The following is a 13268-nucleotide window of genomic DNA, read 5'->3' on the forward strand; positions in this document are numbered from 1 at the left end:
GAGGGTGGTCCCTTTGTCCCGTGTACCTCCCAGGTGAACCATCACCCCAGCCTGCTTTTCCTTGCTGTCTGTGGATCATGCCAGACACCTAGTCAGTCCCTATGAGATGCACTGGGTACCTCAGTTGGAAATGCAGAAATCACTCACTTTTTGTGTTTGTCTTGCTGGGAGCTGCAGACCGGAGCTATTCCTATTTGGCCATTTTGGCCCCTCCCCTCCAGTAATTGCTTTAAATGTCTGTGCATTAAATTCTCCAATCAAAAGACGGAGATGGGCAAAATGATTTTAAAAACATGATCCAATTATATGCTGTCTAGAAAAAATTCTCTTTAGATTCAATGATACAAATTGGTTGAAAGTAAAAGGATGAAAATAGATATTTTATGCAAATAGTAACTAAAAGAGAACAGAGGCAGTTATATTACCATCAGATAAAACAGACTTTAAATGAAAAAACTTATAAGAGAAAAAGAGGATACATATATATACATATGTATATATATACACAAAGGTTTAATACAGCTAGAAGATACAACAATTACAAACTTTTATGCACTTAATATCACATCATCAAATATACAAAGCAAAAATTGACAGAACTTATGGGAGAAATAGACAATTCTACAACAATAGCCAGAGACTTCAGCATATCACTCTCAATATGAATAGAGCTAGCAGACAGAAGATAAGTAAGGAAATAGAGGACTTGAACAACACAGTAAACCAACTAGATCTAACAGATATACACAGAACACTCTATCCAACAACAGAATGCACATTCTTCTCAGGTGTATGTGGGACATTTCCTAGGATAAAATATATGTTAGGGCAAAAATTAAGTCTCAGTAGATTTAAAAAATATATATCACACAAGGTATCTTTTTCAATGAGCAGAATGAAGTTAGATGTCAATAACAAGAAAAACTGGAAAATGTACCAATTTATGGAAGGTAACACAATTTTAAGCAAACAGTGGATCAAAGAAGAAATAACAATGTAAATTAGAAAATATTTAGAAATGAATGAAAACAAAAACACAACATACCAAAACCTAAAGCATGAAAGCAGTGCCATGGCCGAAATTTATAGCTATAAATGCTTACCTTATAAAAACAAGTAAGATCTCAAATCAACAGCCTAACTTTACAACTTAAGATACTAGAAAAGGAACAAACTAAACACAGAGCTAGCAGAAGGAAAGAAATAATAACGATTAGAGCAGAGATAAGCAAAACAGAGATAAACAATAGAGAAAATCAATAAAAACAATAGTTATTTGAAAAGATTAACACCATTGACAAACTTTTAGTTAAATGGAATAGGAAAAAAGATAAGAGACTCAAACCACTAAAATAAGAAATGAAAATGGGGACATTATAGTTATTCTCCATAAATGAAAGGATTATAAGGGAGTGTTATGAACAATTGTACACCCACAAATTGGGTAACCTAGATGAAATGGATAAATTCCTAGAAACACAAAACCTACTGAGACCAAATCACAAAGAAACAGGAAATTCAAATAGATCTATAAGTAGTAAAAATATTGAATCAGTAATTGAAAATATCCCCATAAAGAAAAGTTCTGGACTTGATGCTTCACTGGGGAATTCTATCAAAAACTTTAGGAAGAATTCACAGCGATCTCTTTCAAACTTTTCAAAAAATTAAAGAGGAGGGAACACTTTCTAACTCATTTTATGAAGTCACCATTATCTCGATGCCAAGCGCAGATATAGACACTGACAGAAAAGAAAACTACAGAGCAATATCTCTTAAGAACATTGATGCAAATATCTTTAACAAATATTAACAAGCTGAATTCAGCAGTATATTAAAAGGACTATATGCCATGACCAAGTGGGATTTATTCCTGAATGCAAGAATGGTTCAGCATATGAAAATTCACCATTATAATATATCACATTAAAATAACAAAGAAAAACATCACATAATCATCTCAACTGATGCAAAGAAAGCATTGGACAAAATTTGACATTCTTTTATTATAAAAACACTCAACAAACTAAGAATAGAAGAAAACTTTCAACATTCTAAAAGCCATGTGAAAAAACCACAGCCAACATCACACTCAATGGTGAAAGACTGAAAGCTTTTTCCTTAAGATGAAGAAAAGGCAAGGATGTCTTCTTTTGCCATTTCTATTCAACGTAGTTCTGGATATTTTAGCCAGAGTAATTAGACAGGAGAAAAAATAAAAGGTATCCAAATTGGAAAAGAAGTAGAATTATCTGTTAATAGATGATATGACCTGAAGACTCTATAAAAAGTTGCTAGAACTAATAACACATTATAGAAAGATACAAAGTCAATGCACAGAAATCAATTTTGTCTCTATGTACTAATAATAAACAATCTGAAAGGAAATTAAGAAAAAATTTTATTTATAATGGAATGAAAAAGAATAACATACTTAGGAATTAACAGAGGGAGTTATGGACTTTACAATAAACTATAAAACATTGTTGAAAGAAATTAAAGAAGACATAAAATAAATGGAAAGACATCTGTGTTCATAGCCTGGAAGACTTAATATTGTTAAGATGTCAATGCTACCTAAAGCGATCTACAGATTCAGTGTAATCTCTATCAAAATCCCAATGATGTTTATGTAGAAATATGAAAACCCATCCTAAAATCCATCTGGAATCTCAAGGGATCCTGAATAGCCAAAAGAATCTTGAAAAAGAGGAGCAAAGCAGAAAGAGTCTCACACCTGTTAATTTCAAAACTTACTATGAATCTCTAATAATCAAAACAGTGTGGTATTGGCATGAATACAGACATTTAAACCAGTAGAATACAACTGAGAGCCCAGAGATAAACCATCAAAAACATGATAAAGTTATTTTTGGAAGGACAGCCTTTTCAACAAATGGTGCTGGGAAAACCGGATATCCACATGCAAAAGAATAAGGTTGGATTCTTGCCTAAGACTGCATACAAAAATTAAACTCAAGGTGGATTCATGATCTAAATGTAAGACCTGAAACTATAAAGCTCTTCGAAGAAACCATAGGGTGAAAACTTTACAACACTGAATTTAGCAATGATTTTTTTTGGATATGACTCCAAAGGTAGAGACAACAACAAATAACAGATAAATTGGACTTAGTAAATTAAAAAATAATGTATACTAAAAGAATGTCTTCAACAGTGAAAAAGGGAACTCACTGAATGGGAAAATATATTTGCAAGTCATATATATCGTATGGGATTAATATCCAAAAGGCATAGAGAAGTCCTGAAACTCAACAACCAAAAAAACCAATGTCCCAATTAAAAAATAGGAAAACTAGGTAAATAACTTGCCTAAGCATTTATTTAAATAAGTTCAGAAAACACTGGCCAAGGTATACCATGGCCAATAAGAACATGAAAAGATACTGAACATCACTAACCATTAGAGAAATGTAAATCAAAACTACAATGAGATACCACCTCATACCCATTAGGATGGCTACCATCAAAATGCCAGAAAATAAGAAGTGTTGGTGAGGATGTGGAAAATTTGGAAACTTTGTGCACTGTTGCTAGTAGTTTAAAATGGTACAGCTGCTCTGGAAAACAGTGTGACCTTTTCTTAAAAAATTAAAACTAGAGTTACAATATGAACTATAAACTCCATATCTGGGTATATACTTCAATGAATTGAAAGCAGGGACATGAAAAGATATTTATATACCCATGTTCATAGCAGCATGATTCATAATAGCTTAAATGTGGAAGCAACGCAGGTATTCATCAATGGAAGTATGAATAAGACAAATGTGGCATATACCTATGGTGGAATATCATTTGGCCTTAAAAAGGAAGGAAATTCTTACATATGCTATGACATAGATGAATCTTGAGGATATTATTCTAAGTGAAATAAGCTTGTCATTAAAAGACAAATACTCTATTATTCCACTTACATGAGGTGCATAGAATAGTCAAAATCCTGGAGACATAAAATAGAGTAGTGGTTGCCAGGGCCTGGGGAAAGGAGAAAATGGGTTGTTATTTTTATGCGTATAGCATTTCAGTTTTACAAGATGAAAAGAGTTGTGGAGATGGATGGTGGTGATGATTACATAGCAATATGAGTGTAATTAATATCACTGAACTATATATTTAAAATGGTTAAAATGATGAATGTTATGTATATTTTATTACAACAAAAAATTTTTAAAAAGACATGAAGAACTGATTAATACCAGAACATAAATGAGCCTTGAAAACTTTATTCTAAGTGAAAGAAAGCAGTCACAAAAGACCATGTATTATATAATGTCATTCATTTGAAATGTCCAGGGTAGGAAAATCTACAGAGACAGAAAGTAGATTAGTGGTTGCTTAGGGTTGGGGGAGAGGGTAAAAAAATAGGAGGATGATAGCTGAAGGTGGCATTTTCTTTTTTCAGTGATGAAATTGTGCTGAAATTCACTGTTGTGATGGTTACACATATATGTGAATATACTAAAGTTAATTTAATTGTATACTTCAAATTGGTGAATTGTACAATGTGTGAATTATAGCTTCATAAAACTGTTTAAGAAAGGATGAGGAATTTAGATTGTCTCACAATGCTTATATCAGCACCTATGTTCCCTAAAGCCCTTTTCTGTCAGGTGGGCCAATATTGTTTAATCCACCATGCTTATTGTTGCCATTGTGTATTAATGGCCTGAGAGCATTTAGCCATGTTTTGTACCCAAAATGTTGGACGCCTATATTGGGGTTAAAGGAGTGGTGGTCACATCCAGATGTGGTTTAGTCTAAGTATTCCATAAGGCCTCTCAGAGTCTCCCTTGTTTTTGGGTGGGGCGTTCTCCAGGATAATTTGAATCCACCATGGAATGCCTACTTCTTTAACCCCAACAGAAACTGGTTGTAATTTTAGATTCTGTTTAATAATTTTCCTTCTACAACAAAAAGGGTGATATACATTTGTCCACAGCACACGGTGGCATGTTGAGCATCTTACTGCCATATTGTGTCTATTATAACCAAGGACTTTCCTTCATTTGATCATCAAGGTTTACAGTCGCACAGTGGTCAGTTAGCCAGGAGTTGTAACCCCATGGTTGGATGTCCTGCTTCTTACGAGATTGAAATGCATCTATCTGACATGCCTGGAGCAGGTGCTGTCTGCTGCTAAAGTTTCCACCACAGATGCAAGAAAAAAAATGTCCTCATGCTTTTTGTCTGTGATTGTGGCAGCCAAGATTGACTAGAGGAATGCAGAGGGAAAAAAAGAAAAAAAATAAGAGACTATAAAATGTTTTGTTTAGTTTTCCTTGTATGTAACTGCCTGGGAAACAAAGGTTCTGTGTCTTATCAGAATGATGTCCTATGCTTTATGTTGACCTTTGCCATGTACTGCCTATTTAAAACAACCAAGTCTTCTCTCTTTGAAAAAAAAAAACTAAGGTGTTTTACAATAAAATTCCTTCCTATAGTTACTTTTGTAGTTTTTTACAGTCACTTTGGTTAACTGGTAGGCAAGTATGGTTTCATAGTGATTAATAATCTTATTTAGTCAAGTGTTCAAACCTTTTAACATTTTTGGCAGTTTTGCCTTCCCAAAATAAAACCTGAAATGAAATCTTGATGTCAAATTGACCTTGATATTTCCCAGAGGGCCCCTGGAAAATCTTAAAATAGATTTTTCTTTCACCTTGTAAAAAGAGAAATTTTAAACAAAGTAATGGCTTTTGATAGTTAATTGCATTATATGTGTTGTCAAATGAGAAGAGATGCTTAACCTTCTCTATGTGATATTTGCATGGATAGATGTTATTAATATGACTATTTCAGAAATTGTATGACATTCATGGGAATTTGTCAATACCTCCACTGCTCAGGATATGCCTTGGGATAATTTTAGTCATAAATCTGGTTGTAGTTTTAAATATCTATGACAGAGACAACCAAATTTCCTTGTCAATTACTTAATAATAAACTCTTATTGACAGGTGAAGCCAGCTGGACTTCCTGGGTAGAGTGGGTACTTGGAGAACTTTTCTGTCTAGCTAGAGGATTGTAAATGCACCAATCAGCACTCTGTAGAAACACACCAATCAGCGCTCTGTGTCTAGCCAAAGGTTTGTAAACGCACCAATCAGCACTCTGTAAAAACGCACCAGTCAGCACTCTGTGTCTAGCTAAAGGTTTGTAAATGCACCAATCAGCACTCTGCAAAGATGGACCAATCAGCACTCTGTAAAATGGACCAATCAGCGCTCTGTAAAATGGACCAATTAGCAGGATGTGGGCGGGGAAAAATAAGGAAATAAAAGCTGGCCACCCGAGCCAGGGGCGCAACCAGGTGGTATCCCCTGCTATGCTGTGGAGGCTTTTGCTGTGAAGGCTTGTCTTTTCCCTCTTCACAATAAATGTTGCTGCTGCTCACTCTTAGGATCTGTACTACCTTTATGAGCTGTAACACTGCCAGGGTCTGCGGCTTCATTCCTGAAGTCAGCGAGACCACAGACCCACTGGGAAGAACAACCAACCAACTCTGGACGCCCCACCTTTAAGAGCTGTAACACTCACCTCAAAGGCCTGCAGCTTCACTCCTGAAGTCAGTGAGACCACGAACCCACCAGAAGGAAGAAACTCCGGACACATCTGAACATCTGAAGGAACAAACTCCGGACACACCATCTTTAAGAACTGCAACACTCACCGCGAGGGTCCGTGGCTTTATTCTTGAAGTCAGCAAGTCCAAGAACCCACCGGAAGGACTAAATTCTGGGCACATTATCATATCTTTAACCATAGCCATTTTAAGTCTTGTCATGCACAGATAGTTTTTGTTTTACTCTGATTCCTGTATGAAAATGTTTTTAATAAGCTACAAGCCAAAATGCTTAAATAAAAAGAAAAAGTCGCAGGGACACATAGAAAAAAATCTATAACAGACACTAGGGTACAGGCTTCTGATGGCATTGCTTAAATGACTTTAAGACCATTCCACTAGAGTGAGTAAGGATTTCCAGAACTATATTGGAGAAGGTGATGGGTTGATAAAACTGCTAACCCAAGATCAACCAGAACAAAAATTAGTTACAGGTACCAGATGAACTGATGAAGCACAATTATAATATTTATGGATTTTTACTTGAAACATTGTTGATTCTTTTATGTTCTATTTTCTGAATGAATTATAAGACACTTCTTTCTCTTTTATAGTATGCATAACTTGCAACAATAATTAGATTATACTTTTATAAACAGAAATAGAACATTTATCGTTTTTTCCTTGCCTAATCCGTCTAGAATTTGGCACTCATTGAGGATTCTTATTTTCATGAAAACATAATTATTTGCATATGTCCAATAGGAATTTATCCTTCTTGTAACGGGATATAGCTGAAAATCTTGGTTATATAACCAAGGCTTTGACTGAAATGTCATATTTGAAAATGAGACATAGACCCAGTTGTGACCAGACAGTTTTTAAGAATCTAATGTTGATTTTATGGAGTCTGTGCTTACAAAGCACTTTTCGGTAAGGCATTACAACTAACCTTTGTAGAGAGGAAACAATGACTAAAGGGAGGAAGGGTAAGAAGATAGGAGAGTAGTTTTGTCCTCTCCATTTACTCTAGAGGTTTAGGGTTCCTTGGCATCAGCCTTCTGCCAGGCATGTTGAAGCATTTATCTCCATGGACCCTACTTCAACATGGAAGGGAGGCCCCCACCATTTTACTGTTCATGTGGGATCTGTGTAGAGCCTGAGGAATGTTCTGGATAAGCAGGACACACATTTTTCCTTAGCTCAGCAGCATCTTCACTGACTTCTGTATTTCTAATATCGTGATAAAATGTTTTAAAAATGAAATAACTTTACATATTATGTAGTAAGAAAAACAGCCATTCAAAAAAGCAAATGAACAATATCATGTGAACAGGAAGAAATAACCAGTTATATTTTGCTGATTTTTTTTATATAAATCCACTTTCATGCATGTATTATTCACAAGATTCTTTTTTGCTTATATTGTTTGGGGCTTGCTTTTTAAATATAACCTGATCATTTTTCAATATGATTAATAATTCTTCTGTAATATTTCCTTTAATAGCTGCTTTGTAATTTTATACATGGACACTCTATCAATTATGGATGCCATTATTCACTAGTATGCATTTAGGTTGTTACCAGCTTTTTACTATTAGATACAATGCTGAAATGAATATTTTGATGTGTAAATCTTTGTGTACATGCATGAATAATTCTTAATGAATTTCTAGAATAGAATTCATGGCTCAACGGTCAGGCAGATCTTTAAGTCTTTTTGTACTTCCCGTCCAAACTCCCCTTTAAAATGTTTGAACTACTTTATGTGCATAATAGCTGCCTACTATAGAACACATTTCTCCATTCTGGATCAGCCTGTTTAATTGTAGTTAGTCCTGGAGTTGTCTCTAGACTTTTCCATCATTGAAATCAGCAATAATATGATGCCATCTTAACACATACATGTCTAGCAGACCTGAGTGACTTTACTCTCTCCTGCCAGTTTGGCAACCACTCATTACCTTGTTGGAAAATTTCTACAGTCTACAGTTTCCAGGTGTCTCTGAGTTCTTGCCAATGCTATACTGTGCAGGTGCTACCTATCACCTACCTCACACCTGTTTGATATTATGGCCCACCCACCTTCTCGAAAAATAGGGTTCACCCCCAAGTGACTGCAATGACCCTTCTGAAATTTTATGTTGGCTTCACTGCTTCTGGAAACAGCTCCCTAGTATTCCAGACCAGCTCAACAGAGACCACAAACTTTCTCAGTCACTCCTGAAATCAAGACTAGGCTTCAGGAGAAAGAGTAGAGGGCTGGCTGGGAACCTAGGGAACTGGACTCCAGGTGTGATTCAGAAATAATTTTTGATTGATCTTAATTACTTTTCTCTGCCTTTCCGGAAATCAGTTTTTGATCTTGAAATGCAGGAACTCTATTATGTACTGTTTAACTCTCTTTTTACTCCTGCCTGACATTCTGTAGCTTAATGACCTGCTTTCTAACAAATTTGTTGCTAATAATTCACCTAAATTGGATCAAGCACTCCTTCTCCTTGCAATCCTTATTTAAACTGATCGCCTTTTAAAAATCACTTAATAGATTTCTGAGGGTTATTTTGGAACACCACTGGGAGTGTGTGTGTGTGTGTGTGTATGTATGGTTGTGTACTCATTTGTATTAGAAGGGCATGAATATCCTAACTCGTAAACAAGACTGCAAATTCTACAAAGGAGGCACTGTGTATCCTCCTCTCTCTCTCTCTTGCTGGTCCGTCTTTAGGCTCTCTGCACGTTAGAGTTACTTAGAAAAAATAACATTGTCTGAGCTAGAGAGGGTAGAGCTTGTGTGAGTGATTATGTGAGTGTGTGGCTATTTACAATGAATGTTTCTCTGTGAATGACTGTGTGTGTGTGTGTGTGTGTGTATGTGTGTGGTGGGGTATCTAGAAGGTAAAACAAATGAAGAAAAATAGACTATCAAGTCAAAATATGTAGGAGTAAAGTTTTCTTGGAACAAACAGATTTGTTGTCAGGATACTGAGGATTAGAGGCGTCTTGGAACAGGTGGCCTGGAGTCAGGCATGACTCAGTCCAGTGCAAGAGGAGAGCCTGTGGCTGCCCAAAGTGACAATCTCTATTCACCATCACACCATGCCCATTGCCATTCCAGGAACACCTCAAGTGTACCCCCATACACCCATAGAAACAAACAGTACTGGAGTTAGATAGATGACTTCTACATCAACTCCTCTCTGTCTATAGGTCCTGACTCACAATGGGGAAACAAGGAAGGAGGAAGATTCCGCCAATGACACACACAGCCAAGACTGGAATTAAAAGCGATTTAATGAGGGCAGAGCAGGAAACATGCATTTCTTTTCATTCGAATCTTCAGATGAACCCTGAGCAGCTGAAGACCAGAAAAGCCATGAAGACTTTCTGCTTAATTCAGGGCTTACAGGATTCTTCAGCGTGTGTGTGAACAAAAGCTTCATAGTACATATTTTTAGGATAAAAATAAGAGAGAGACTATGACTTGGGGTGACAATGTACTGATTACAAGGTCTACAGACAATTTATACACAGAAGCAGATGGGAAGAGGGTGTCCAGCATCTGGTGGTCGGCTTCTCAGGGCTTGTCTGTGCACCAAATTACTTCTGCTTGGTCTTCTGCTGAGCTGGGCCTGGAGTGATCATTGAAGGATGTGGCTCTGGTACCTTTGTGTAGCCTGGCGCAGGAACTTTGTTGTATCCTTGCTCAGGGACTTTGATGGTGCCTGGCTCAGGAAACTTGATGCAGCCTTGGTCAGGGACCTTGATGCTGCCTGGCTCAGGGACCTTGGTACAGCCTGGCTCAGGGACCTTGGTACAGCCTGGCTCAGGGACCTTGGTACAGCCTGGCTCAGGGAACTTGGTGCAGCCTGGCTCTGGAATCTTTGTGTTTCCAGGTTGTGGAAGCTTTGAGTGGCATGGCTCCTTGGTTATGGGAACAAATGTTTCCTGAGGTGGAGGCTGGCTGGGTTGTTTCACCTGCTGCTGTTGAAGCTGAGGTGGTGGGGTAAAGGTCTGCTTCTGCTGGTAAGAACTCATGCTTCAAAGGATGCTGGACCTAGAGACAAAACAGCTAATTCAGTGCTTTGATTAAATAGGAATGAAGCCCAGTTTAATGACAAATATCTGTCATTTCATTCTCCTTCAGAACTGAGGGGCTCTCTTTTCTTTCTTTTTCCCTGAATTTGAGATCATGGGATACTTTGGTGATCCCCACTTATCTTCCAGGGAATAAGGTAAAGTTGATTTCTTCCACATCCTGTAAATGGAGCCTTTCTCTATGCTTCTTTTCTTCCTGGTACATTTAAAAACCTACGTACAACATGAAAACACATACAAATATGCAAATATATACTCTGAAGCTTTCGCTTACACACTCTTTGAAGAATCCTGTAAGCCCCTGAATTAAGCAGAAAGTCTTAGTGGCTTTTCTGGTCTTCAGCTGCTCAGGGTTCATCTGAGGAATCGAGTGAAAAGAAATGCATGTTTCTTGCTCTGCCCTGATTAAATCACTTTTAATACCACTCTTGGCTGTGTGTCATTGGCTGAAGATTGATGTGACACCTCAGTTTTTCAATAAGTTGGAAAGATTTTAAGGTCAGCAGTCTAGAATCTACTCACTCATGTCCTCCTTATAGAGTGCAATAGTTCTCCCAGGAAAACTCTTATCTAAACTTCCCCCTAAGGCTCCCACAATCCACCTGGGAGCCTCCGTTCACACTGTGCCTGCTGCACATGCTCTCTGGCAGGCTTTCCACATCATCGCTGCCTCCCCACACATGCCTACCTCTCATGGCTGTCCTCCCTGATGCTCTCACCTTCCTCATTTTGCCACAGCATGGTACCTGCTTTCCCTCTCTACTAATCACTCCCCACGCTGTATGTTTGCAAATTTTAGTCAAGTATATGTTTTCTAATGGATTATACATTCATGCAATAAAGAAAAACTTATCTTTTGATCATCAAAATTGCCAATGTAGTGCCTTCTATATTAAAAATTTTCAATACATATTGACAGGAGAGTGTTATTGAAGTGGGTATATTGTCTTGCTAACTTAGCAAGCCTTTACAGAAATCACTCCCCTTTTCTGATCCCAAGTTCCATAGCTGTAATCTGAGTGGAAAGTCAAAATATGTATAAGGTCACCTTAAACAAAAGTTGTTATTGCATTTAAAATAAATATATTCATTGCATAGCAAAGAGATCTCAATCAAAATAAAGAAGCTATTGGAGAATATTAAGATATTCCCAATGGGGAGACTCACCTGCTGTGCAGAGAAGGTCAAGCTTTTCAGCCTCTGAGATCTGGTGAAGAGTCTCTTGTTAGCTGGTATTTATATAGAAAATGAGCCCTGCCTTAAGAAAATTGGATTTTTTAAAAGACTGCTCTACCTTCATTCCAGCTTTTGTGATAAATATCTCTGGCTTAACATTTTTTGTCACTTAAGCTCTGACAGTGATGTCACCTGGGCCTGACTCACTGTCCACCCTTTTTGGTGTGGTTGCTGTGGGCAATGGTCTTCTTGAATGGCAATGGATTAAATTAGGAGGAAGTTCCATGCTGCTAGGACCAGAAAGAGCCACGCCTCTTGGCCTGGGCCCTAATCTTTAGCCAGATTAGTCCTACTGGGCTTCTTCATGGTTGAAGTGGACATGGAAATAACAATAGGCATTTCTGGTTCTGCGAGGCCATGGGGATGTTGCGGAATAAGTGAATCATCTGATTTTCAATCTCTTGGTGGATTCGGACCTGGGAGGGGCAATGGAAGGCAAAATGCCTGCTTTGGAAATAGTTGCTTTCACTGTGAAGGGAGCCTTAAGGTGCCGTGTTGATCAGGGATAGCAGATGTCATTGAGATGGACAGGAAGGATTGACTGGATCTGTGTGACATTGTGGCTCAGCCCTGAAGACCCTGCCTCTTGTGGCATCTTTCTTCTCCAGGGGTGACATAGGAACAGGAGAGTGCTGATTCCCTGGGTTCATATACCAGCCATTTCCTCTGATCACTACAGGATGAACCTCAAGTCACTAACTCAGAGCTGCCCTCAATACACACTCTCTTACTAGATGTGGCCCTTGGGAAATCCAGACATCCTTACATCTCAGGCATGTGAATAGCTCCTCCTTTCCCAATACTCCACAACTGTGTTACTCCCTTGAACCTGATGCCCAGGCAGTGTCTCCACCATCAGCTCCTTCCACCAGGTTCTGAAAGCCCCTTGTTCTACTTCAGCGTCACACAGTGCCTGGTTATCATGGGTGTTAAGTCAATGGACAGTCATTGTTCTCCTGAATAGAGATGTAGGTTCATGGAAGGGAGAAAGGAAGTGAGAAAGAAAGAAAGAGGGAGAGAGAAAGAGAGAAAGAAAGAAAGAGGGGAGGGGAAGGGGAAGGAAAGGAAAAGAAAAGAAAAGAAAAGAGAAAAGAAAAGAGGAAAGATAGGGAGGGAGGGAGGAAGTCAGGAAGCCACAAGGCAGCTTCTTGGGCATGATTCACTGTCCTGTGCCAGGCCTCCTGGTGTGAGCTGAGAAGAGGTGTGAGCTGAGAATTCATGAAGGAGAAGAGGCTTACCCTCCCTTCCACACCCATGTCCTTCCCTCTCTGTTAGCATTTGTTTGACCAGCCACCTCCCTCTGGGATGGGGCCAGGGCAGCTGCCATGCCTAAACTCTGGGCTCTGTC

The 13268-nt window shown here is 38.2% G+C and overlaps 1 protein-coding gene and 1 non-coding gene across 3 annotated transcripts; one reads left to right on the forward strand and one right to left on the reverse strand.

Annotated features, from left to right (window-relative positions):
* Positions 1-5119: 5119 nt before the first annotated feature.
* On the forward strand, positions 5120-5252 carry LOC129023813 (small nucleolar RNA SNORA31). The gene has a single exon (XR_008496936.1). It is a non-coding gene; the product is annotated as a small nucleolar RNA SNORA31 (small nucleolar RNA).
* A 4934-nt stretch (positions 5253-10186) lies between these two features.
* LOC129011866 (small proline-rich protein 3) lies at positions 10187-10624 on the reverse strand. Of its 2 annotated transcripts, XM_054447207.1 has the most exons (2): positions 10429-10624; positions 10187-10263 (listed from the first exon to the last, which is right to left on the reverse strand). In XM_054447207.1, the coding sequence occupies exons 1-2, from the start codon at positions 10622-10624 to the stop codon at positions 10187-10189; spliced, it is 273 nt and encodes a 90-aa protein (XP_054303182.1). The 2 variants fall into 2 exon arrangements, with proteins under 2 accessions (XP_054303182.1, XP_054303179.1); XM_054447204.1 differs by having other exon boundaries at positions 10187-10624.
* Positions 10625-13268: the final 2644 nt, after the last annotated feature.

The sequence above is a fragment of the Pongo pygmaeus genome, chromosome 1 (assembly GCF_028885625.2).
Source record: "Pongo pygmaeus isolate AG05252 chromosome 1, NHGRI_mPonPyg2-v2.0_pri, whole genome shotgun sequence".
Taxonomy (NCBI): domain Eukaryota; kingdom Metazoa; phylum Chordata; class Mammalia; order Primates; family Hominidae; genus Pongo; species Pongo pygmaeus.